This window comes from Lichenostomus cassidix, chromosome 4A (genome assembly GCF_008360975.1).
Source record: "Lichenostomus cassidix isolate B80296 chromosome 4A, HeHo_3.0, whole genome shotgun sequence".
Lineage (NCBI taxonomy): Eukaryota > Metazoa > Chordata > Aves > Passeriformes > Meliphagidae > Lichenostomus > Lichenostomus cassidix.
Window position 1 is genome coordinate 15,329,788 of NC_139485.1, and position 27,816 is coordinate 15,357,603.

The 27,816-nt window shown below is 40.3% G+C and overlaps 1 protein-coding gene across 2 annotated transcripts in view; it reads left to right on the plus strand.

The window, feature by feature from the left end:
* The window catches only part of DACH2 (dachshund family transcription factor 2), a 230,583-nt gene that overhangs the window by 106,120 nt on the left and 96,647 nt on the right, over nucleotides 1–27,816 (plus strand). For both annotated transcript variants that reach the window (XM_085060705.1, XM_085060704.1), the window contains exon 2: nucleotides 7,970–8,085. In XM_085060705.1, coding sequence (XP_084916831.1) covers nucleotides 7,970–8,085 — 116 coding nt within the window. The remainder of the gene's footprint in view (nucleotides 1–7,969; nucleotides 8,086–27,816) is intronic.

Here is a 27,816-nt window from a genome sequence, read left to right on the forward strand (position 1 = left end):
GAATTCAGATACAGGTCAAAAATAAAGCTTGGGAGGGTTTTATACAATTCAGGCACATGACATGTCATGAGTGTTTGTAATAGATGGTGATCCCCTGCTTGGAAAGTTTCCATGCAAATATTTGTGGACGTATGCATAAAAATGAAATAATTCTTAAAAAAATTAGAGCTAAATGAACTTGAATGAAAGGAGGTTTATAGCTGCTCAGTGCCATGGGATATCTTTGCCCCGTGCTGGACTGTGCCCTGCAGTTCTGTCTGTGCCTTGGCCAGCATCAGCTGTGGGATGAAGCTGTGCTGTTCCCATGCTGGTGCCACTGCCTGCCCTGTCATCTGCTCACATCAGGGCTGAGTTTTCACACACAGGTGGAAAAATCCTCACAACGTATTCAGTGGTTTGATTCTACACGCTGAATAGTCAGATACTGTAGGAGATAAAAAAAACACAGTCAGAATGCAAGTTGCATGGTAATATTGGCTGTAATGTGCAGTGTTTCCCAGCTCTGACTGGATCCAGAATCCAAGCAGAACCATCCCAGGAGCTGAGCTGAGGTTTGCAAGGCTTGTTAAAAACCTGGCCAAATCTCTGGCACTTTCACATTTGGTTTAGCTGGACATTGAGGGGGAGCATTGTCTTGACAACAAATGTGTAATTTGAATTTGTGGTCTGGGTGTGTCATTAGTGGCACAAATCCAGCCTGGACAGGTCCTCTCCTGCAAGGTTTGGTCTCAGCAGAGTGGGAACAGTGGGAATGAAGACACAGCAGGAACTTTGTCCCACTGGCTGTGATCCATAGCTGGATGAGCTGTATTTTATCTGTGCCACTGCAGCTTCACTGCCACACTTACTGTCTTCATGCAGTTCTATTAAATTTCTGTGTGTATCCCTACATCTGCTGGAGTCACACTTCCAATTTCCTTGCTGACATACCCTTAAATTGAGCTGGGGCAGTGTGGCACATGGATCAGCCTCCCAGCTTGTCTGCAGCCATGAATCACCACCATGCTGAAATTTGGTGATTTATCCCCCTTTTTCCTGTGCTGTTACTTGACAGGGGAAAAGTAAACACAGGAATGTTGAGGTGCTGTTATATCTGCAGGCACACTCGTAAGTAATTAAAGAGTTATTTAAAGTTTTAAGTCTCAATGAACCGAAATCCCTTTTTTGGTTTTAAACTTAGTTTGTAATGCCTGATTTCAGAAATAAGCAATTAAACTTCATTAAGTAAGAACCAGTCACTTGTTCTCTAGCACCTAGACTATAGTGACAATTGAATATAGGGAGTTCAGGTAATATTTCTGACTGTAGACCCCAAGTCAGGTTTTAAATAAGTAATTTAATCAGTGAATAACCAAGAGGTCGTGGAGACCATTGTGGCGATAAATCTGTGAGAGAAATCTGTAGAACATCTGTATATGCATGGAAGAGTTCTACAATTTTTTACCCTAGTGGGGCTTTTTAGTACATCTAAGAAATTTATAGAAAGCTGGTTTAAATTTTGTATTATCTTTTTGCACAGTTACTTTGTGCACACTCTTCAGTCTCCTGTGGTCCCTTCTAGAGAAGGAAAGCTGGGAAGTGTGATTTTCAGACACTTAGATACTCCAAAATTAAAAGCCAGATAAAACCATGCAAAATGGGACTTCAAAAACATGTGAATTTTGTTTATTCTCGCTCCCAGGATTTACAGCCCAGAGCTGGCACCCAGAACAGAAATACATGGATGTAATTTAGGTGTGTGTGCCTGAGAAAGCATCCATGGGCTGTGAGCAGGGATACCTGGAGACTGCCAGGAAGGGGGTTGTGGGTGAATTTTGGGGGAATTCTGATCCAGCCAAGCTCTTGCTAAGGGAACCATGCGTGGTAATTAGTCAGATCTCTGCTGGTTTTCACTAATTGAGATTCTCAGGATGAGCACTGGGATAATGTGCTGCTTTCTGTTCTTAATGGCAGAGTTATAAAGATGTAATATTGCACTGGAGTCCCAGCTCTGAGAAATCCAGTGCTGTTGTAAGGAGTGTTTTTTCCCAACACTAACACCAATCCACAGCAACAGAAAAAGTTCAGATTCAGTTTAGAACAAACTTCCACTGACATTTTCTCCGAGAATGACATCGAGGACCTTCCTCACTGCAGATCCCTGGAGAATTGGCTGGGAAATCCCATTTTTTGGAGAGCCCCAGCCTTCCTCCAGGTGTGCTGTGTCCCTGGCAGGTGAGCTGTGCCTGCTGCTGACACGGGCACTGCCCCAGCGTTGCCATGGGGACCAGGTCCCACCAGCTCCAACAGCTTCATCCATGATTAATGTTAATTGCCCATTTTGCATGGATGGCTCTTTTGCTGCTGCTGAATTGGCTGCTGCTGCCTTTGATGTGGCTGGTGATCCAATGTCCTGCCATGGCCAGACAAGTGATCAGCTTGCCAGCGCCGAGAGCAGACAGAATCAGGTTGCTGCAGGGTCAGGCTTTGCGTCTCTTCTCAAACACTCAAAGGTCAAGTAGAGTTTAACTACCACTGGCATCTTTGAAATGTTGTAATAAATGCCAAAGCCAGGAGATTATTTTAAGTTCGCGCTACGAGTAAGAATCTGGAGGTAACGGGGAAGAATTTTAGCTGATCAAGATGTTACATTTATTGGTAAAGATGTCAAAAAGTACCTTTCAGAATCACTAGGGGGATGTTTCATGATCTTTGAAGAGAGGGAAACATATTAATTTCTAGTTCCTGTTCCAGTTTCAGGAAAGTAACTAAGATTGAGGATATGTGTGTGTTTTATTTAGCTTTCTAAAGTGTTACTTTTGTTGTTTTTTTTTTTTTTTTAAACTTCTGAGCACTTGCACCACTTACTGCCACTATTATCAGGGCAATTTACACAGCATGTCATATAGTGCTTCAGTATTTCTCCTTTAAGCCTAATAAAATATGTTGCTATTGAAGAAATCTGTGATACATATGAGAGCTTCCTAAATCTCACAGGTCTAGCATATTTTTGTACCAAATAGCTCCAGCCTCGTGAAATCAATAATTAATTTATTAACTGGATCTCTTTTGAAAAAAAAAAACCACCAAAATCAGCAGTCCTGGCAAGGCTGCCTCCCGCCAATTCATAAATAGTTGATGACAAAAATGAAAAGTGTAGAAGTAAAATTCAAATCGTAACGATCAAAGTATCGGGTACCTCATCTATCACAACTTGGAATAAACATATCACAGCAAGTGTCATATCTCATTGACACTGCAAAACATAATGCTTTCCCTTGTTATCTAGCGAGCTGCCAAGGCTACAGAGTTTATAGGCTGCTGAGATAATGTGCTGCTGGTAATCCACTTCACTCGCAGAAATATGAAGTACTGTTGAAATATATTTCTACTTGGTTTATTCTTTGCTCTCCAGAGGGTAGGATGCTATTTCAGTTCCTCCAAAGAAGCTCAGAGAATGAAAAGCAAAACATCAGGATAAATTATGCTAAATGGTGGACTAGACCCCAGAGGAAATCATGCTTCTGTGGTACAGTATTCCTCCATTTATCTTACAAATGTTACATCTAATGTTAATTTTGTAAAGGGGAAGCATTCAAAGGTTCGTCTGATCCTTTTAATAATAGTTTTAGTGCTGTAGTGTTATTTGTCAAACTCATGCCATCATAACTAACTTTTCTGGTTTTGGCAGACCATTCATACAGAAAATATTTTGGGCTACCAATACATAACGTTTTATTTCACAAAACACAAATAACCTAGTAATTACACTCCAAAACTTAACAAATAATTGCCAGCGAGCAATTACCATTCAATTAAAGAGTAATTACATGGTTATTTGTGCCCTGTAAAATAAAGCATTACTGAAATCAGTAGCGCAATCAATATTTTAGCAGAAACAGGATGCTGCAGTGATGGACCTTTCAACCTGTGCTGATTAAATTGTCATCCAAATAACAGTTTCCTAGTTAAATCACCACATGTTTATTTGTCTTGATTAATATGCAAATTCTCTTCTGATTCCAGTAAATCTCCTATATTTAAAAGCACAAAAGTAGAGCACTGTCATACATCAGCAGCGATGTGCTGCATGTTTCTACTGATTAATTACATTTCACAAAGCATTGATGAATTTGCGGATTTTGTGAAATACAGTTGTCTGTAATGAGCATAAAATAGAGTTAGAAAAGATGGAGCTGATCAGTAATTTTAAGAAAATCATAAAAATAACCTTATTTTGTGTATTGATTCAAATTAAAAATCCTTGCGATATCAAGGGAATATATAAAACTTTGAGAGAAAAAATAATAAAATTAGCTCTCAACAGGAGTGGAAAATAAGGAAGAAAACAGACATTAATGAACAATTTCCCAACATTTTACTATATAAATTTCAACTGTCAAATATACTGCTCAAAATGTAATTTATTTTCTGACAAATTTAATTTGGAACAAAATTTTTAAAATGAACAACATTCAGATTAGTTCATTTTTCTCTTTCAAGAGTTAGTGATTTTGTGGGGGTGGGCTGGAGAGGATGACAAGAATGGCTCTATAACTATAGTGTAAATCCAGCTAAAAACCCAAAACCTCCAGTCATCCTCACTTTCAAGTAATTGATGACCCAAGGAGGTTTTTGGGTTTGAGAGATACTAATGGAATGTTAACCAGTAGAGACTTTGTTTAGTAAAAAGAGTCAGATTCCTGAAGATATAAATGAGAAACAATATTATGCTTCTGTTTTAGCCTCCGTGGTCTTTACTTGGGTACCATAATTTTTGTATTTTAAGAAGTTTCTAGATGATATAAACTAACAGTTTCTAGCTGAATTAATGTCTAATTTAGTTTTGGGTAGTTTTCCATTTACAAAGATCTATTGATGGCAAATACAAAATTTGTGTAGAGATTTTAGACTCTCAAAGAAATGCTTTTAAAATTGTATGAAGTTTATTGTTCCTGTTTATGCCTCCTTTGTTACCAGTGAGAAAAAGATTTTTCTACACTTCTTGAATATGTAACTTTCCAGAATGAGATAAAGGAAAATGTGAAAAAAAAAATGCAGTAAAAGAGCAGGGTGACAAAAGATGAGAAATAATATTAAATAAAGTTAATATTTATATGCTAATGCTATTAGCATTTATATGCTAATACTTACATAATCACAAATTATGTCTTACTCTCCCCAAGTGATAATTCTGCTTGCCTTGGGTTTACTGTTCAGTGCTTGTATTAGCAATTTTGCCAGAATTGTCGAGGCTGCATGTGATTTAAATAGTAAATGTGAAATTTGGTGGAATCATAGACCTTGTGGGATGATAAGAGGAGATATTGGGGGGAATGTTGAGACACAGAGCAGTGAGATTCCATGGCTTGAGCCCTGACAGCAGCACGTTCACAACATAAAGTAAATCCCATAAAAACCCTAAATCTACTGGTCCTTTGTGCATATCTGACTGAAAACCCCAAGATTTCGAGCAAACATTTGTGTCCTACCTCTGTGAAATCCCTAATTTCATGTTTAAAAGCAGAAATGCCAGAAATTTTTTTTCTGGGCCAAACTGGAAGTGTTTGGAGCGAGATGTGGCACTTTCTGTGAGTTCTGGTGTCCTCCCAAGGTAAGGTGTTGATTCTTATAGGGTGACACATCCCTGGGGATGTCCAGGGAGTCCAGCTGGGGGCTCTGGGATGCCTTTGCCTGCCTGGGAAGCAGACACAGGGCACTGAAAACCCCAAACAGGTCCTTGCAGGTGTGTCACACTCAGCTGTGAGCAGCATTTAAAAGCTAAGATTAAATTAGAGACAAAGGGTTTGGATTTTATTTGAACAGATTCAGCTGGGAACAATTCTGTTCAAATTATCAAGGCTACAGCTGTAGAAGGCAGCCCAGAATCTGGGCCCTGGGAGTTTGTAGGAATATCACTAAAAGGGCTTTCAGGAGGTTAAAAGTATATTCAGCTTCTTTTCTTCAGTCCATCAGTCCTCTTCCCCAAAAGGACCCCAATCCCAAGCTGTGTTTTCCCAGTGGAACTTCCCTTGCCTGTGTAAAGGGGGAGGATATGAATACAGTCAGCAGGACCCTGAAAGATACCAGAGTAGGTTTTTGATGTGAATTTCTCTTTTTTCATCTCTTGGGCTTCCCATGTGAGTCAGTGCATAGGCAAAGGTGTCACACCTTGAGCTGTGCTCAAAGCCATCAACAGGAGCTGCTGTCAGGGCAAAAACTGCACAACCAGGGCTGAAACTCCACAGTTTCCCCTCCTTGTCCTCTGAAAGCACAAATCAGAAATAAAAAGTCTCTTCATAAAATCTTTTAAAGCGTTTTGAAAATGTTTTTCTTAGATGAATATCAACACACGGAGTTTTCTGCAAAGGATTTGTTAGTATTTAAACTCGAGAAGAAAATGTTTTGTTGTTTTGTTGATTGAGCTCTTCCACTGGAGAAAGCTGCTAATTTTAGCTGTTTGTAGGGTTTTTTTTCAGAGACAGTAAGTGCCAGCTAAGCACTTCCACATGCCTGTGGATAAGCACAGGCTCCTGTAATTCAAAAGAACAACAATTCCTGTTGATTCAAAGCCCCCACGTATCAACCTCACGCTGTCTGTTAGACAATACTGTTGTGCAGGGGATGATTTCAGCAGGTGATTTTAATAGAGAATGCATGTGTGCATCAAACTTCCCGTGGAAATCAAATGCTCTTATTTTAGGTTTACTTTATTACAGCCCAGTGGTTCCTGTAGCAAGCTTTACTGCACAGCCATCATGGTATGATAAACAACTGAAAGCATCAAAAAGAAAAATGGAAAAAATACCGAATAAAATGGAATACAAAATGGACAAACCCGAAGCTAAAAAGAGGGGGGAATGGTTTTATAGAGATAAAATAATAAACCAAAAAAATGATTTTGTGCTACTTTGATGTACAGTAAAACAAAATAACTCTAGCACGGTGTGAAAAATGAACAGGTTAATGGTACCTCTGTGGAGTGCTGCTGAAAGTTGTCTTCATTTAAATGCAGAGTTTGTCGTACATTGATGGAGGGCTTTGCCACTGTAACTTGATAGAGTGAAGTTTAACTTAAATTTCTTTGTGAACTAGAAGTCATTTTGGAAATGCTTTCTATTCAAACCTCATTCATTGTTGCAGCTTAGTTATTTTATACAGTGTTTCGCTCTGTGTTGTCAAAAGCTCTATTATTCAACGGAGTAAAATCTGTTTTGACCAAGGAGAAGCAGCAATACTTTTCCAAACATGAGGAGGTTGCATTTTTATTAGATGGCTTGGGGAAAGAGTCGATTCAAATGGTTTTTTTGGCCTGTAAATCTGTGTTATGGTGGCAGCACAGGATGGGGACATGTGCACACACTGATGTGAGGGATAAAGGTGATAGCTGAACACAAGAGTTCAGTGGAACCAGGCTGTAAATGCGCCTTTGACATTTGGGATTCAAATCTGCAGCCATAATTCATAAACTGGTGAGGTTTGTGATAGGTTGGGCTAACACTTGATTTAATCTATAACAGTTAAAGCCACCAGTCAGACTGTGCAGGTAAGTGGTGAGCTTTGCAAGCTCAGGGTTACATTACTGCTGCTCAGGTAGCTGCCACAGTCCAAAGTCAAGGTTTGAAGTGCTGTTGCATTCAGGGTTTCAACTACTCATCTTAAGGCATCACAGCTTGTTATTTTCTGTGGTTCTGTGCATGGCACAGACTTTGGGGCACTCACTGCTATGACCTCTCTCCACCTGTGAGCTCAGGGATGCCTTGGATAGTGGAAAACCTTTCTGCTGGCTCATATGAAACCCATGTGATTCTTCTGTGTTTAATAAGACGACTCTTCTGTTTTTTTGTAGGCAAGAATTTCTAATATTCTAATATTTCTAATATTTTTGTGTATCACCAGCAGTTTACGTATTTAATACAAATCAATGCCACGTGCAGTAAGCAAATATTTCACCAAGAAAGATGTTTTAATTTCTGCTCTTGTCCCCCAGCTCCCGCCCAGGAAGACCCCCCAAGCGTTCTCTGGGAGTGGCGATCCAGGACAATGCCCGTCTGCTGCCCCACGGAGTGCCAGGCCTCTTATCACCAGGACTTATCTCCCCGACAGGTAATAAAACCCATCAGATGATCAGGCTCATCTCTCCATACTGCACAGCAGTTAAAATAAACTAATATTGATCTAACTGCCTTGTCCTTCAGGGCTTTCGCAGGCTTTACCAGAGGTTACGTTATTGGATTTTTTTGAGCGTTCATGAAAACTCTGTTTTGCTGCTGCAGTGACTGAAATCTAATGGATTTGTAATTTAGTTCTTTATTAATTGTAATTTCCTTACAGGAAATTCCATTAAATGTGTTATTTTAGTAAAAGCGAAAAAAAAACCCCAAAAACAAAAGCCAACATGAGAAGCTGAACTATTGTCTCGGAGGGCTGTAAGAGGCATTTCTTCCTTTGAAATGTGTGTGTTTTGGTTCTCGTGGGATCTGAGCAGCGTGGCTAATGCCTGGCATATTGTAACCCCATTAATGTGTGCTGGGGAGAGGCAGAGATGCTTGTAGGAGTTACAGAAGAAACACTTGAAAAGCAGATAAAGTCCACGTTGCCACAGTGCTTTAATAATCTGCTTTCAGTTTTTTTTGTGCTTTAATAATCTGCTTTCAGTATCATAAAGTGAAAAAGCTAGCGTGAAAATACGTGGAATTACAAACATAATTTAATGCATAGTATTTAATTTCACTTCATTAATTTATTAATAGGGTTTAAATTAAATCTTGTGCTATCCTGATGAGTGCTTTAATTTTTTATTAATTGCTGTATTCTAAAGGTAAGTTGGTTTTCATAATAAAGCTATATTCACAGGCTGTATCCATAAAAGTAATTGCTTAAATATTCAACAGGCTTAGCAGTTTCAGGATTGCTGTCAAAGTCCAGTCTAAATAAATTGTAACTCCACAATAACCAAACCTAGTGGAGTGTTTAGGAGAACATAAAGTTGCAGAATATGTTACTCCTTGCATTGCTCAGTTCTTCTCTGAAATCCAGAATATTCCACATGACTTTCCCACTCTGTGTGTGTGTGTTTGCAAATAGGACACCACATTACACAGACTGCCACGTTGCTTTAAACTGGGAAACATTTCAGGATGCAGCATGCTGGGGATGCACAGTGCAGTATCACAGACACTTTCTGTGTCTCGCAGATATTTTGAGAAGATTATTAAGTTGAATTTCTAGGCTGTGGGGAGTTGTCTAGAGCCTGCAGTGCTGAGTGGGCTCCATCCTGCCATGTTTAGCACATGCAGGGAGGGAGGGAAGGTGTCTTGGGGGGTGTTTTTCAGCAGCCCCAGGGCAGCTCCTCCCTGACCTTGGGAAAACCAAGTGCCACAGTCCCAGACAGAGTGCCTGGAGCAGCTGACAGGCTTTGGGAGCATTGGAGGAGGCAGAAAATGCCCATTTCCAGAGCATGGAGGAGGCAGAAAGTGCCCATTTTCAGAGCATGGAGGTGGCAGAAAATGCCCATTTTGAGAGCATGGAGGTGGCAGAAAATGCCCATTTCCAGAGCGTGGAGGTGGCAGAAAGTGCCCATTTCCAGAGCGTGGAGGAGGCAGAAAGTGCCATTTTCAGAGCATGGAGGTGGCAGAAAATGCCCATTTCCAGAGCATGGAGGTGGCCCTGGGGGCTCCAGGTGAGGCAGGACAGCTCCCCAGCCATGTCACTCTGAGCCACAGCTCCCCAGGGACTGCTGGGGCTGACCTGGGTCCTGAGGAAAGGATGGGGTGAGAGTTGGGAAAGGGAGCAAGGGAAGGTGCCCAAAGAGCCTCTTGCAAGCTCCTTGGGGATTTGAGCTGTTGTGGCTCTTGGTGGAGCACCTCAGATATGGAGCCACCATTAGCTTCATTTATACCTCTTCACACTTAATTACTGCCTTGCTCTGGGTGCCTTCAATACTTTGTGATTGGATTCTTCAGCTGAAATAAGAACAAAATGGGTTTTAATACTTTTCACAGAACCGAGGCTTTTCTTCCATATTTCTGAATGGTGGACAATGGACTGGAATAAGAGCTGCTCCCAGCTCCCATGAGGATGTTTTAGGGCTGTGGGAGGGGAGCAGGACCAGGAGGAGAGTTTGCATCCATCCCTTCCCGAAGGACAGAGGCTGACAGGGAGGCAAGAAGGAGTTTTTATGTCTTGTGGACTTATTTGGTTACCTGTTCCCTCTAACTGCAGTGTAATTGCCCAAAACATTTCTTCTGGATGTTTTCTTGTCCTTGACAATCCTTGTCTCTGATCTTGCCCATTCTTCCTACAGCACAGATACGCAGATGTCTGTTAGCCTGCCTGTATTACTGTCATTTAAAAAAAACCAAATCTCTGTTCTTACATGGCTGCCTCATTTGCTGTGTCCAGTTTAGCATCTGAGCTGTCCCCTTCAGATAAACCCATTTTAGTGACAGGCTCCACATCAGCGATTGCAGCGATTCACCCACCATTGCATTTCTTCATTTTTCCCTCCTCTCCAGCTTGCTGTCAGGTGAAAGTGGAGAGCTTGGCGTCCAGGCTGGCTCTGGGTGAGATGGATGGGTCTGCAGAAGTCGCAGCTCTGGCTGCAGAGCTCGCAGCTCTGTCTGGAGGGGCATTGCAGAGTGATGATTAGTAACTTCCTGCAGACTCAGACGAGCCATCTGTGTTTCCACTCCTTGAAACGTGCTGTTATTTTCATCACCCATTTGGTTTGTGTCAGCTCGGTTTACATGGTCATTTTCACATAATAAACAGGTAGTTAAATTAGGCACACTGCATTTCCCAGTGTGGAGGGGAGGTTTTTTGACCTCTTGGCAAAGCGAGCTCCATCTACCCTCATACCTAAGTAAAGTGTGATGGAGCTGCAAGTGAAGTCTCGACCTTTTTAAATGTTTGAAGGCACTTTCCACCTTGGGGGAATGGGAATATTTGGGTTCCATCTGGGTTAGTGCTGTGCCTGAGAAAGATGAGGTGGTGTGTGTGGGAAGCAGCACAGGAATCGTGCCCTGACTGCATCCTTCAAGAGCTGATATTTAAGTACTGTCCATTTCATGTTAACTTAGGAGAAAGTGCTTTTCTTTTTGTATTGGTGTAGGAAATGTGGGAATCAGCGTGGTGCCCCTGCCTGCTGTGAGGGCAAAGCTAAAAACCTGCATGTCACAGAGGGATGGTCATCAAAGGCTCAGTCCTTCAAACAATGCTGTGTGATGAAGTGACATGAACAAAAAAGGGCTTTATCTCCTATTAATGTACGAGTCTTTATCAGTGTATCTTAACAAGACAGCTGGGACCTATCTGTGGAATAGATTCTCAAGGAAGTTTTGGGGTCTGAAGCACTAGTTTGCTGAAATCTGTTACATGATTTAAGCCAATGGCTCAGCAAACTGTTCATATGGAGTGAAGCTGAAAGAGTAGTTGGATCTTTTGATAGTTATCTGTGCATCTTCAGTCATCCTACCCCTCATTTAGGTTGTCCTTAAAAAAGGTTAGAAAACCTCTCTGTCTCTGCATGTTTTCTCTACTCAGCCTGTAGAACGGCTGCTGTTATTGCAATAAAAATATTTTGGGGGCTGCTCTGTTTTGTCTTCAAGGTGCTGGGGAGGGTGGCTGGTGGAGAACCTCGTGCTGCCACTAGGATTTGGTCAGACTGGTGCAGGGCACACAGCTGCTGTGAGGGACACTGTTCTGGGGTGGGATCTCTGTGTGCACATGGGCTGGCAGCCCTGGGGAGGGTCAGGATGTTGGGCACGAGATGTCTCAGACATTGCTGTTGGCATTTTCGGGGCTGCCTGGAGCTGTGGCAGCCTGGCAGGGCTGGAGGGGGACAGCTGGGAGGTCAGCAGAGGGATCACAGCGAGGATTTAGGGCTGGGAGCTGCTGAGGGCTCAGCACAGGGATGGGAGCAAGCCTGGCTGGCAGGGAAATGCGTGAGAAGAGGAAAATAAAGGCTTTTTCAAGTGGATACTCAGACAGAAGCAAACCACCTGCATTACCAATGTGTAAGATAAACTGCTATTTTCATTATCAGCTACATTAGTTTCGCCCCTCTTGAAATGATTCTTCTTTTATTTCATAAGCTCTTAAAACAGACAGTTTGTCTAGAGTTTTTAAGAATGCAGTGTTTAAAATATTGACTCGTTTGTACAGAAACAAATACTTTTTTCAGAACAGTTTTGTCTTATTAATAGTTAAAAGAATCTGTTGTGAACTTAATAGTTTCAGGTAATTAATAATTTAGTGGAGTTAATATTTTAATAGCTGTACCAAGTTACATTATTGCTGGACTCAGATAGAGCAGTGTATGGTAACTTCATGTGTTCCTTCAATTCAGCAGCCACAGCAGCAGCCACTTAGTCTTTATACAGAAAAGGGAGGATAAAACAGGATTTGCTGCAGTCTTTAGGCATTTTGATGTGGTATCTCTGTGTTGGAGGAATGAGGGAGACTGGAGGCTTTTGGGGTCTGTGGTGTCCAGTTGTGTTTATCAAGGTGAGCACACATCAGCCAGCCCAGCCTGTGGCAGCTCCCGCTGCCAGCAATCCCACAGACCCTCTCCTCACTCCCAGCATTTAACAGAACATTTCTGCCTGTTTACATCCCATTTCTGTGGCTCATTTCGCTGTTTACAATTACCCTTTTTTTTTCAGTTGTCATAGGTGACATTTGAAAGTTCCATTTATAATGAGAAACATATGCAGGACTTTGTCATCGTTGGCATTACCTGGCTTGGTAGAAATTATTATTTTTAATCAAAGGCAAACACACTGATTAAGGATGCCACAACACTCCTCTGCCTATGGGGAACGTTAACAGTTTATAAATTGTTCTTGGTGACAATTCAGTAGTGAATTACTTTGATATATATGGCTAATAAATTAATATGATTAAGTTAATGAGTAGTACAAGTGTTGCCAAACTCCACTCGTCGGGCTTTTAATGCTGCTCCACATTTGCAGCTCGAGCTTCCCCCTGTGGTGAGAGGATCAGTGCTACCTACGCACTGTCACTGTGATAAATGGCATATCCCACAGTGCCCTGCACTCCATCTGCTGTGTCCCCAAAATGAGAAATATTTTATACAAATCACACACTCAGAAGCTCAAAGGACTGCGGAAAGATCTATTTTTTCAAACAATAATAAAAATGCATACATCTCTTTAGCAACTCTTCATTTTTGCTGTCATAATGAATGCAGATAGATTTGGGAAATGAAAGCTCGTGTGAGTAACATAGGAAAGTTATCCACTACACAGTGAAGCTGACAAATAAGTTACATGTGCGCTCTTTTATTTTATCATGAAATGTTCTTAGATAAAAAATGATGTTAGAACATCTCTTTAACTGGATTTTAAAATTAAAGACCGTGTGTGCAGCATGATTGAGTACCACCCATCTCATGCCAGCAGATTTCTGTGCTGAAGGGAGCCTGAATTGGAGTGAATGAGGAATGCAGGATCATATCATTACTCTTTTAATACAGCCATTCAGTGGAGTTCTGATCATCTGAGAACTATACTTGGTGACTGTGAGTCACTCAGTTCCTCTCTCGTTTTCTCTTTCAATATTATCTTTCTTTTAGGATCTGTTTTCAGTGTCTGCTTCATGGGGTGGGACATTGCGTTTTTGACAAATAGCTAAAGCTGTTGAGATTTTGCTGAATGGTTAACCTTGTTGTAAATTTAATTTACACTTAGCCTCAGCTACTAATTACTGTCCGAGAAGTGTGAAACTCAGCAATATACTTCGATTTGTATGCATTTGTACAGATTTTTTTTTTTTTTAATTTGATTCTCCTGAGTTCCTGCATCTTCAGAGATAACAGAGTTCAACCAAACTGATCACACTGAGAGAATGAAGACTTTATCCTCTTGACACTCAGGGTGGGGCTGCACTGAACCTGCCTTGATTTGCAGAGGGAAGGGAACCATTTGGAAAAGTTGGCTGAAGGGTCACAGAGTTAGCAAAACCAGTAAGTTTTCATCTCTCTGTTTTTAGGATTCAGGACATTCTTTTTTACCAGCTTTTCTGTTAGTCTCCTGTCTGATGGCGCTGAGGGCTGTAGTGATCCTAACTTGTCTGCTTCTCTCTCTCTTCTCTTCAACTGACTTTGAAACCTTTTTAGCTCTTTTAAGTTATTGCTAAGAAATGCCTTAAAGTCATCAGTAGCATCAGGGGGTGTGAAAAATTTACCTTCAGCACTCCCTGTTTTCTGGGGGACATTACTGTCATCAAACAGGTTTTGTCAGGTTTTATTTTCTTTACAATAACTCTGATAAAGTTGAAGAAATAGTTTCCAGTGTCACAAACAAGTGTATTTAAATACCTCAAATTAAATCACCAAATTAAAATGGTGATTTAACTGCTGTTGCTCTCTGGTTCTTGTCCTGCAGTCCTGCACAAGGGAAATGCTTCAATATGATTTAAGATCAGGTAAACAAATAATCCCATGGATTTGGCTTGGATTTCTTGGTGTCTTAGACAGTGTTCCTACTTCCCATAGTGTTCTGGAGAGCAGGATTTGTAAGGATTCTTTTGCAAAACTGCAGCTGCAGTCAGAGCCTGATCCCAGGATCACCCCTTGGCTGGAAGGTGTCTCCTCCTGCTCAAGAAGAATAACTGTGCTCTTCTCTCAGCCCTTCCCAAGCAAAAAAAGGTGATGCCAACAAACTGGGATTTGTGATGAACAGGAAACACCTCTTCCTGAGCAGTTTGAAGAGGTGCACATTTATACTGGGAAGCAAGAACAGCTGAAATAGATTTCATTGCCTGATCACTCCAATAAATGACTGGGACCATAGTAGGATTTCACTGGAGATGTATTTGTGTTGTATAAACTGTTTTATCCCAGTGAACATTAACTGGTATAAAGCAAAACAAGCAGACCTAATGAGAGTAATACTGTAGGGCTGCAGCTCTGGAGGATTCAGTCTGGAAACCAAATTCATCCTGAAAATCCTTTGCAAAAAAAAAAGATTCCTCCAGCTACCAACCTCCTGTGACTTGAATATGAAAAGCTCTACTTCAGAAGGAGAAGCATTTTATATAATACACGTCTGAATATAAATGACAGACATTTTATTAGGAAAGGAAAGCCTTTATTAAAATATAATGATCTACATTGTTTTTATGTAATCTAATGAATTACAGTAAAAGCCTGAGAAATGAGCTGGAAAAGGTAGAGTACTCTCCCATGAAAGCAAGCTATGATAACCTTTTTGTAATTCTTTAACATGTTGAAAGAGTATTTCTACACAGACTTATTAAATTAAGCAAGGTCACCTTTTCATTTTATTAACAGAATTAGTTTGCCAGATCATGGACTTTGATTCTGAAAAATGTAGATGAATCATGCACTAACATATGTCAAGTAGAAAATTGGTTGTAAAATGTTAAATCATTTTGATGCACATTACATCTTTGTTTCTACTGTTGAACAATTGTAAAAAACTAAAATGCTTAATTTTTTTTTTCTTTTTGCATTTGCATATTGATTGGATGTGCTTTAATAATAATAATATTTCTAAGTGGATTATCTCTCCTGACTGGGGCAGTCTCAATCTAATATTTGCATGAAAGGAAGAAAATATTCTCTTCAGTAGCAGTATAAAATTTTGTTCCTTTGACATGCAGTATACACTCATTACCCCGAAAGGTTAGCTGTAAATAATAACCAGTGAAACTGGGTATCTGCTTAAAGATGAGCACATATATTACATTTACCAGTCTGACCCCAGTTCAGCAAAGCAGGAATAAAACTGCCGTCGTGTCATGCAAGTTTTTCAGATGTGTTCCCAAATCTCTGCCTGTATATTACAGGCTTTTTATATAAGATGTGTGAGGAGGAAAATTATATTTAAACGGGTGTTTCATAATTTAAATGTAAAATCTGCCGTAATTGTTTATAAGGAATTTCATAATCATTCCTAATTAAGAAAAAATGTCCTAAGTATTTCTAGGCTCTTGGAATGACTTTGTTTTCTGTCTTTTCCTCTGTCACCTCCTTTGGTAGGAAAGCAAAGCAAAGCCCAGGCTCTTTGCTGGGATATGCAACAGGGCTGAGAGAACATCCAGCAGTAGCCCCAAGCTTTCTGTAAATAAGGGAGTGAAAGGAGTAGGTTATTTTCATGGTTTTTGCATGGTTCCAGATGAAAATGGGCCAATGTCCAGCTGTAGCTTCATCTCACATGTGCAAGCAGCTCTGGTGCTGCTGGTGCTCCTGGCTTGGCCCTGGCAGCACAGAGCAGGTGACTTGATTACACTGAAATCAGGCAGAAAATGTCCTTTTCTGGCCACTCGAGTGAATCAGTCAAATTATCGAGTGGCAAAACTAATTCTGTGCCTTGGGCCATCAGAGCTGCCACTTCCTATAAGTCAAGCCTTCGCTTAGTGTGAAATTGTTTTTTATTTTATTCTCTTTCATTTATTATGCTTATTTCAGCTAATCCACTTGGTGAGTGTGGAATGCTCTGCACCAAAGCTGTTTCAGATGTGCAGCTTTCTCATGCCCTGCTGGTGAAATGGGACTGCTCTCTTTTTAAGGCACTCCTGACTCTGTTGTGATCTATACACTTAAAGTAAAATATCACTTTTTCAGATGAGGAGGAGAGTTTGAATATGGTTTAAAATTAACTAAAAGTGCATATGGCTGAGCTCTTGTTTTAAAAGCACTTACAATTCAGGTGGGTCACATTTTTAAGAACTGGAAATTCATCTTCAGTGAATTGAAGGCCATTAAGTACTAGTTAATTTGAATGACTTTGACAGAAAAAATACTCCTTTGGAAAGCAGTGAATATTGTTTTCCAGCAGTAAAATATTGCCTTCAATTCTGGCAGAAACAGAGCTGAGATCTGCTCCAAAGCACTCATACAGGTGATGTACCCTAGGCAGTAATTGGGTGTATAATTCTGTCCAAATGGCAATCCCTCATCTGACAGTGCCCTCTGGTACACAGCATTAACATCTTCCAATAAAAGAAGAGCAAAACATATGGAGTCTTTTATTTCAAGCAAAGAAAAATCAAAAAGAATAATGAGGATAAAAAGTAAAATGCCTGTGGTGACGGGTAAGGGAAGTTACAGGGGAGTTGCTGCAGCAGAACAGCAAAGCAAAAACAGCCTGGAGGCAACTCCCAGAGGCATCCAAATATATGCTTCCTATATATGCAGGACAAAAATTGGTAATTGCACAGGCATCAGATGCTAAAACAAAGAGGCATCATGCAGGAGAGACCAGAAACTCTGCTTTAACTCTCACACAGAGCTTGGAGCTGATGGGTGGAAGGAAGGAGAAAGAAAGTTGAAAGGCTCACACTGTGATTAAGATGGATGCTTTGCTGACAGTGTCAGAGCAACAGCTGCTAAATCTAGGAGGCACTTGAAAGAGTCTCTCCATTCTGTTAGATATGGAAGTCAATAGGTTATTTGGGCTAAGAACACCCTATTATTCAAATTCAGCTGACCCAGAAAGCTTTGCCATCCCTCAGTGGTAACTCAGAGGGCTCTGCCCTAGTGGGTTTAGTGCTTCCCTTGTCCTGTGGAGTCCTGGGTGATATATGGATATATTGATCTCAAGTTTTTCTCCTGAAATTCATTAGATTAGTCAGTGCAAAGCTTCAGGAGGCTGTTTTGTGTTTGTAGCTGGGTTAGATTGCTGAAAACTCGTCAGCAGAATCTTTTTCAAAGCTGTTAAACGTCAAGGAAATGCACCATGAATTGTTTTGGCCTTCCTGTTTTGGATCTGGTTCATTACAAACTTTAATTACAGATAATATTTCTTCAGAGTAGCTTATCATTCCACATTAGCTAAGCATGAGTCCTAATCCTGTTGAGAATTTGTGTTCATTGATGGGAAGTTTTCACTGTAGATTGCACTCAGGAAAATATCTCAGGAAGAGTTTCTTTGCCCATGGATATGGACACATCCTTCCCTTTCTGTTGTGTCTCTCCTGATCTCCTTGTTTGCCTTGCACCATTTTACTCTGCCTTGCCTTTTTATTTTCTGCCCTTGACTTTTATGTCCACAGCACAATTTGTCTTGACCTTGAGGTTGCCCTCAATTAGCTGAGCCATTCCCATTCCATGGCCCTCTCCAAAATCCTGCACACCTGATTGGAAAAGCAGAGCCACCCCAGAATCTGCTCTGTGACTGTTTTTCTTTTCCTTTCAAGTTAGTGTTTATTTCCAGGCAATAAAGAGAAGGGCTGATACAGAAGAGATAGAAATGGGAAGCAATAAATCCTGGGGTTGCTTTGGGTGGGTTTGCTGTGCTCAAGCCAGTGCTGTCTGTGCCACCTGGGAAAAGAGGAGGATTGGGAAAGGTTGGGGTGAGAGATAAATCTCATCCCTGAAACTTCAGCAAAGCTCAAGAGATCCAGAGGTTGCCTGCCAGGGATCAGGATCAGGAATTTGATGAGGAGTGTTCAGATGGGTGTTCAGATTCTGAGCTCTGGAGCAGCACTGGCCAAAGCTGTATTTGTGTGATATCCCTGGAAAACTCTGTGTTCATACAGCAAAAATGACATTGAGATCAAAATAATTTAGTAGACAGTAAAATATGGCTTAGTATAGGGCTTTGCTACCTAAGATGATTAGGCACTGTGTTAATTGAGGATCTAGCTGGCCTTGGTAGTGAGCTAATTTTCTGTGTTTCTGTTCTACTGCAGAAGATCATACTGGTCTTTAGATATTGAGTGATACATAATTTTATGACTCCTGTATTTTGCTAGGTGTTAGCCAGTAATACAACTGTAGTACTTGCATCATCTGCATCATCAAATTCTGGTCTTACACATCTGTGAAATTACAGATGGAAGTTTTGCAATGGATTTTCTGGGATGCCACTCAGCTGTGACTGGGGGAGCTGTTGAATGTTGTGGTGAAATGATTTCTCACACATTCAAAGCATCTGTAACCTTAATCTCTTTTAAAATGTGTTCAAGGAACTTTGAACTATTTCAACCTCATCATTATTTTTTTTTTCAACTTCATGTGTATTTTTTATTTTACAAAATAGAATGCAAGAAATTGGGTTTGTGTGTCTAAAATGAGCTATCAAGATTAATTTCATCAAGCACTTGGATTAAAATAGAAATAATGTACTCTTGGTTTTTATATTAAATCTCAGGTTAAAAATGAAGCTTTTCTGAAGTGCAGAATGTGTGCAGTGTTGGTTGTTCTTGGCTTAACTGTGACTCTGAAGAATCATGAGTTAAATTGATGAGCCTAGAGTAGGTTAATACTGATTTGCCAGGCCAGGCTTGTAACCAGGTCAGTATTTACTACAGTGGAGTAGTCTGTGTTTGCCCATTTCTGCACATTTAGAAGAAATACCAAAAGCTGCTGATGGTTTGCTGCTGGTTGGATAATTTTCTGGTGGAGGGTGTGAACTTGTGGTGTGGCTGAATGTTCCCTCAGTGCCTCCTACAGTCACATGAAAGGACACTGGAATGTCTTATTTTCTCTATTTCTCTTTCATTCATTGCTGGGAATTTCATAGGAGACAATTAGCAATTCAATATATGTATTAATCAGATTACCTCCTGATTTTTCCTTTAGATAGGAATGTCTTGCTTTCTCAGTTTGAACATCTCATTGTGTTCTGTGATGAACAATATCCATAATGAGAGGGAATTGAAATATCTTCTCTGGGTTAGTTTTAATTTTCCTTAATGGACGAAGGAAGATGAAAGGCAGCCTCTTCCCCAGGGTTAGTTAACATCAGAACTTGAACCTAATTAAGGGATTTGAGGTAGTTTTTTTAAAAATACTTTCAAAAAGTGAGGATGTTTAAGGCACTCCCAGGTGCCTGGCAGGGGATGGATGGTCTGGGGTACTCTATTCTTATTATCATACCATTTCTGTGTGTTTGGGTTCTGACTGTCATCCTGCTTCCACTCCTCCAAAATGATGCTAGCAGTTGGGGACTGACGAGGTTGATTAGTCAATAGATCTGAAATATTTGGATGGGGGGGAAAAATGTGTGTAGTGCAGTGAAGCTATGATTATTAGTCATGTCTTTAAAAAATCTTGCACTCAATTTCAGGGCATTCCACCCACAGAGGAAGAGTGAGAGCAGACTTCTGCAGTGAAATTGCAGAGAGCTGGTAGATTAATTGAAGTTGCAGTCCCTCAACATTTGTATTCTATTTGGGATGTCACTTCCAGTAAGCTTTTTAGAAATGTGGTGGTGCAAATGGAAAAGTTTCAGCAAATACTAACTGTAACAATGAAGACTTTTGTTCTTCATTAAACCATTTCTTGATGTTTCCCGATAGATTTCCATCTAAACACTTGCTAATCCCAGAACTCTGACAGGCAAGGCCTGCTGAATTAGGCCAACTTCTGCTACAAATAGCTGCTGCACATGAAACAGTAATCATTGCTTTCCAGTCTATTATTAGATTGACTTCATAGGGATTGCTTTTTTCTCCTGTGAGTTGATGCATAAATGACATGCTTTACCCTCCAATAAATCTAACAGCAGAGTGGCTCTGACATGATGTTCATACCCCTTAGTCCCATGACAGATTATTTTTGATGGCTGCAGAAGTTTACAGCAGCTTGAAACCATTAGAATTTAAAGGCATCATTGAAATTTTACAGCGTACCTGCCTCAGACACAACAGGGCTGTGCTCTGCGCTGTCACCGCCTGTCACTGAGCTTCCCTGCCTCTGCTGATCCCCAGCTGGCCTGGAGAGGGGAAAACATTCCTGCAGATCCTCAGGGAACGTGTCCTTCCGTGCATCCTGTCCCTGTGCCCAAAATTCCCACCTGGAGACAGTCCTGATGTGAGGAGAGCGAGTGGTGCACACTGGATTTGTGTGCATTGATGAGAACATTGAACCTTTGCTTCTTGCTACCCTCTGTAAAGATTTTTATATTGTTAGTGATCCCTGTATTCCCAACTTCTCAGTATTGCTAAATTCAGTTTCAGTGGTGTATGTGGGCTTTTAATAGAGTTATCTTTTTCCCTAGATTTAAGAACTTTGTTTTTTTCCTGATGAAACACAGATAAAGTTTGCAAAGCTCAGGACTCCTCAAATCCAAGGTGTTTTCTGCTCTTTATATCGTGTGTGAATGAATGGCTGGTTTGGGCTCTGGCTCTAAGCTGTGTTCAGCTGTTGTTTCACACATCTGTCTAAATCTTGTTGCTTCTAGGCATAAGAATCCCAACTATAAAATAGTTGTCTGACTTAGTAGGAATTTCTGTGCTGATTTCCATTGATTTGTGTGTATGTTTGTATGTACCGAAAAAGCATCCTATCAAATTGACCTCTACAGATTCCCATCAATCTCTCAATAGATTTCTCTTCTATGAGGTTTCTAAAAACAGAAATGAAAACTTTTTCATCTAACAGCTCTGGTTTTGTACTCTGGACAGAGTGATTGAACCTGCTCGTATTCTTAGCTTGTGTCCTGTAATAGTTATGTCAGGCAGATTCAGGTCGATGAATCTGGTGTGGAATAGAGAGCTAATCTTAACACAGATCTACTGCAGCCTGACAGGTTTATATTTGACAAATATCCTTTTTAGGGAATGCCATCATAGAGAGTAAGATGTGAAGATAGTAGTGCACATGGTACATATTGCTGGCTGATAAATAGGAAATCCTCCAAAGAAATCTTCCAGGGATTTGCTCTAATTAGGTTACTCTCTTTTCTTAAAAAAAATCAACAAAAGAGATATTTAAAGGTGACATGGATTGAATGCCTTGGTAAGGTGAGTGTGGAAATGGCTTCTGCTCTACTGTGGTCACAGACTCCCTTTTTTTGAGCATTCTTTACCACAAGTGTTCTTTCCCTTTTCAGAACATAGAACAGGAAGTGACAAACAGATTTCTTTGTGGAAATCTTAGGCCCTGTAGTTTTATATTTCATTGGGCTTATATTGCAGTCTTTCTGGAAATAAAACTGATTTTGTTAGGGTAAAACATTTATGCCTTAAGAGGAGGATAATTAAAAGGTGTTGAGAAGGTGTTTGGAGTCTCCAAATGTGAACTTTAGCTAAGGAGCCTCGAGCGTTAAAAGCTGTGCTGATTAAGTCAGGGGAGAGAATTAATACTGAATGTACTCAAGTAGGTATTGAATTTGGTCTTCTTAGAACACCTTGAAATTTGATTTCAGGTGTTTAAAGCATTCTTGAGCAGGTCTTGTGTGTGACACTGCTCACTTGGCTTGGCTGAGCTGCCTCATGGTTGGTCACTGTGACAGTGACAGTCGTGCAGGAAAGGCTGGCAGTGGGTTTTACAGTGCTGGGCTCATTCCTGTCTGCAGCAGTGACCTCTGTTCTTTCTCTCAAAGTGGATATTCCTACCTGTTTTGTGATCTTCACTTTTATAAATGACGATGAAACAATGATCAGTTGGGCTCTGTCTCACAGAACCTTCTGCAGATGAAATAAAAGGTGTTGACAGCACAGGGAACCACACAATTCCAGAATTTGGCCATTTTTCTTCTTACTGGGAGAGTCAGAAATGAAGGGAACCAAGGATTAATCCACTGTTTATACCCATATGTAACCTCACAACATGTGGATTAAATCTATCCTGCACCTGTAGTATAACATTTTCCTCATGCTGTGGAGTAATACCTTAACTGAAACCACCACAGCCTTCTGATGGCTTCAAAGACATGAAAAACCACAGTCAGGATGAAAGCATTTTATTGTTTGTAATTTTTAGCATAGTGCATATTAAATGTAATAACTGATGAGTTTAGTGGGATAATCTATTACCATATGCAAGAACCATGCTCCATAAGTTATATACATCTTTAAGAACTGTTAACTTTTATAGAATTTGTTGCAACAAACCGCTCTGGGAATGCTGTGCACTTGTGTTTTCAATTGAGGCTCTAACATTTGGTTGAAGTATCTTCTGTACTTCCATCATCTCCTAATTTCCTTCAGAGCAAAGAGAACAATCTGCATGTTGGGTGGGAGGATGAGGGAATGCTAATTGAAACCATGTAATAAAAAGGTAATTTAGCAAAACTATTAGTTTTTGGGTTTTTACTATTTTAAACCTATTATTTTTAAAATTACATCTGTATTAAAAAGGCTGTAAAACTCCATTCCATGTCAGCACATTGCATCTTAATTCTCATTTTCCTTTGCATGAATAGTAAAATCTTTATAAATTGAGAACCAAAATTAATTGAATAAACTTCAGTTGAACATTTTTATGTTAATGTTCAGATTAAAAAAGGCAATATTGCCGACTTTTTGAAGAACATTTAATGGTTTCTAGCATTGACCACACCTCGAAGGCAGTGGAGGAAAAAAGTGCTGATGGAGGGAAACAGCCCAAGAGCAAATGTTGATTGGGTTGTGTGTTTATGGCTGGTTTTAGGCTGTGATGGAGTTGCTAACACCCAAATTTGTTGCTAGATCATGGTTTTCCAGCCAGAACCATTATCAGAAAATGCTCCTTCCAGCCTGGCAGCCTGTGGGTTACACAGGAGATGGGCTGTGGGATGACCCAGATAACTTTCCTTTTTCAGGTCATTTTTTACCTGATTTGTGTCTTCCATGTCTAGTTCCTAAAACTCCTTCCTGAGGAGGGAATTTATATAACAGTGAGGACAATCCAGGGGAGCCTGGTGAGTGGGGAGAGCAGGGGAGCAGAGAGCACAGGGATCACCTGTCCCTTTTCTGTGTGCCTGGCCCTTGTGATGGTCTGTTTGGGTGAATTTAAATGTGTTTGTGTGAATATTGAGTGTGTTAGTGTGAATTTGAGTGTTTGTGTATGTGTGAATTTTGAATGTGTGTGTGTGAATTTTGAGTGTTTTTGTGTGAATTTTGATTGGTTTTGTGTGTGTGAATTTTGAGTGTGTAAGTGTGAATTTGAGTGGTTTTGTGTGAATTTTGAGTGTGTTTGTGTGAATTTTGAGTGTTTGTGTGAATTTTGAGTGTGTTAGTGTGAATTTGAGTGTGTTTGTGTGAATTTTGAGTGTGTGTTTGTGTGAATCTGAGTGTGTTTCTCTGTCTGTGCACACCCAGGGCTCGGGGCAGTGTTGTTCCCTTTGCTCTCACTCATAAATGCTGGGATTACCTGGGCGATTGTTTTCTCAGAATGCCATAATGTAATCTCAAACCTAATACTCCAACAACCATGCACTAATTAAAACTGCAATTATATTTTTGCTCAAACAAAACGACTTAATAAACATTATCACAAACTGTTTACCCTTCCCAAAAACAATTTATGCTCACTAATACAATTTCCCATTAAAACTGCTGCCAGGTAAATTAAAAACTCTTGAAATAGTAAGTAAGTGGGAAATTAATTCAACAGTTTAATCTAGAGCTAATAACAGTTGCAAGCTCAGAAAAAGATTGCTACAGCAGGGAGTTAATTAACAGCTTATTCCCCATTTGATAAAAGTAATCCACTCTAATTCCAGTGTAATTTACCTCAATGTAATATAAAACCACAAGCTGCTTCTGGTGCTGGTAATTATTAGCCTTGTCCTGTGGCCACATTGACAATAAAATTCAGCAGTATCTTAATAATAAGAGGCAGTCTGCTAAATGCCCACAATTAAAGATGTAACATGGAATCTTGAAGCTGCAGCAATCATGTGCAAAGCTGGAGGGGCTGGAGGTGCAGTTTTGACAACTCCCAATTGCTGTTCCTCCTCCTCCCCAGGTGTGCTTTTCCTAGCCCAGGTTGGTTTCTTGCATGGAGTTCTGTCTCATAAATGCACCAAGGTGCAGGGAGTAAACAGGGTTTGTGTAATTTCCCAGGGAAACACCAAGTTTGGAGCTCTTGACCTGAAATACCATCCTGGGATCATAAATGCAGAGTGGCTCTTCTGACCTCAATTACAATGAAATCTGTTTTCCTTTGATTTCTCTTTTTGGAGGGTTAAAACCAAAGATCATATTTTACACTTTCATATATATGTATACATACAAACATTAATCTGTACAAGTGAGAAATAAATTTTATTACAAATATTCTAGTTTGATTCCAGTATTTTCTGGTAATTATTTTGATTTCCCCTTGAGCAATCATGGCAGTCTATAAGGAAACTCAAACTTGATATTTAACTACTGCTGGGATTTTTTAGTTTGATTTCTCACTGTTGGGCAACTTCCCTGCTTTGTTTGCATGATGTGTTCTTAACACTTTTCCATTGGCACTGATTTAGGGATGTCACAGTAAGGATAAGGACAAGTTTGTACACTGTAATCACAATTCACCTTAAGTACATGGAATTAAATGACCTATTTTATCATCTAAATACCCACACTTGAAATGAAAAAAAAAAAGTTGGTGTTATTTTGAGTGAGTGATTTAGATTGTGTGCTGTCCCCTAAAACATTTGTTTGCAATATTGATGTACTTGAGGAACTTCTTTCTGGAAAAGGAAAATAAATGCCTTTGGATAACAATTGCTGACAAATGCATCTGACATTGTAATTGTAGGGCTTTTTTAATTGTTCTAAGCAGAGGAAGGCTTAACTGTAAAGGTTGGCTTTGAGAAGACAAAGCTCAGGTTCTGGGATTGAGCTCTTGTGTCACCATGAAGGTGTCAGAGCTGGTGACAGAGATGCAGACAGTGACTGCAGGGATGGCTCAGCTACAGGAATTGGGTTCTTTCCCAATCTTCCACAAGAAATCTGCACTCCTTGGTTTGGTGCACAGACAGACAGATGTTCACAACTGATTTAGTGCTTCCAGCACAGGTGAGATCTGGTAGAATACTCTCCACATTCTTGTTTTTCTGCTAGTGCTCATTAGCTAAACCATTGTGCTTTTTTCTGCATAAATGTGGTTTTTCCTTATTTATAATATTACTAGTTTTGCCTACTTTCAGTGCTGATTTTTACTTTGAGTAAGCAAAGGGGAGAGTTGGACTTACATAGTCTCCAGAGGTCCTGTCCAACCTCAGCCATTCTGTGGATTTCTTGTGGTGCTTAATCTTATGGTAATTTATCATTTTAAGGTTTGTCTTTCAGGCTTTTTCCATCAAAGAAGGCAAGGTATGAACTGTTAACATAAAGAAACAGGAGAGAGGAGTAAACTGAACACGTGAAATGGTAGTTGTTTTATTTCTGATAGAAGAACTCACAGGAGGAACTGTTGGTGTCTGACTATAACTGTACTCAAGCTATACTACCCATTTCCACTTCAGTTATTTATGTACAATCAGTTCTACCAACTTTAAACTTGATTTACCGTTGACTTGGGAAGGGTTTTTTAAACTTTTGTTGTTAAACAAATCTTCAGTAAAATAAATAATCTTGACTGTGAAGGACTTTCTTTCCTGCTGACTTAGAAGTCATCCATAATCCATATTTTGTCTATATACAAAAATCTCTAATATGAGGGAAGTGATGCTTAAAATTCTGTAGGTCAAGGATTGAAATGCAATCATCTCCCAAGCAGATCTCCCTGGAAATGAATCAGCACAGCTCATCAGCTGCTCACAGCCTGGCTAATGCAGTGCTGGGCTTCCATTTCCATCCCTGTGGCCACAATCTCAGAGCCACAGCAGGGCTGGGCAGCTCAGAGCAGCTCTCGCACAGCAGCTTCAGCTGAATTAACACCAAAATTGTGCAGGTCTAGCTTGGGCTGAAGTGTTCTAACAGCCAGAGAAAGTCTTAGATTTAAATATGATCTCACAGTTGAATAATGTGTATTTTTTGTTTTGTTGCTTTTGACAATTCAAGGGAAAACATTCAAGCAATGTTTGAAAACAGCTCATTTCGGTATTGTCATTGCCTGTTCTTCAAATATATCTGTGAGGTTATTGTGAGGAAAAAGTCTATATAAATCACTACAAGTTCTGCACTGGTTTGATACTCTGACAGAATTCATTCTTCGTTGGTATTGAGCCTTCTAAGTGTGTTTTTCTAAAGAACAAATATGTTTGGAGAAAGCATGTGCAACTGAATGGACAGACCATTAGAATAACTTCCTTAAAAAGTTTTATTTCACCGAAATATTAAACCCCCAAAATAACTATGTGTGTACATAATTATTGAGGCAAACAGTCTGTTTACATGCCCAGTACACAAAGTTATGCCATATGCTAAGGAATTCAGCCCTTGCAATGTTTCTGGCTCTCCCACAAGGAATTTCTTGCTCCATGGGGTAATTCTGAGTGCAAGGACCTGGATTGCTATGGACTGCACACCTGAGCAGACACTAGTGTGGTTGAGGACTATACTGACCATGGATAAAAACCTCCTGTGCCATCAGGAATGGGAAATCTCACCAGGCTATTCCTGCACTTCAGCTGAGCTCCATCAGTGTCCAGGAGCACATCCATGCCCAGCTCCAAGACTCAGCTGATGGGGAATTCATCCCACACCCACTAAATTCTCCCAGCATTTATTTATTCATTCATACTGTTAAAAAACAACCTTTCTGCTTCCCAGTTCATGTTAAACTCTCTGCCTGCTGCTGCAAACCCTTTGAACTTTATTCCTGTGGTCAAGCACTTGCCATTTTCCCTTCCCCTGTTGCCTTTTTCCCTCCCTGCACTCTGAGAGCAGCTGGCCCAGTGACCAGGAGTGTGCAGGTGGCTGTCACAGGACAGAGGGGACATCAGGGATGTTGTGGCAGCAAAAAGTTGCAGTGGAGTTGCTCTGCAGGCAGCAGAGCATGGATTGGGATTTGGGCAGGAGGATTCAGAGCTCAGGGAGAGCTGGGTGATGCAGTAACTTAGCTACAATTCAGGCTCATGTTTGTGTTCGTGTAACTTGGGAGCACATTTGTTAGCACAAGTCATTTATTTTCTTCTCCTCATTTTTTCTGGCCTTTCAGACAACTTCCATTATGCTAATGTAATTAATAGACATTCTAAA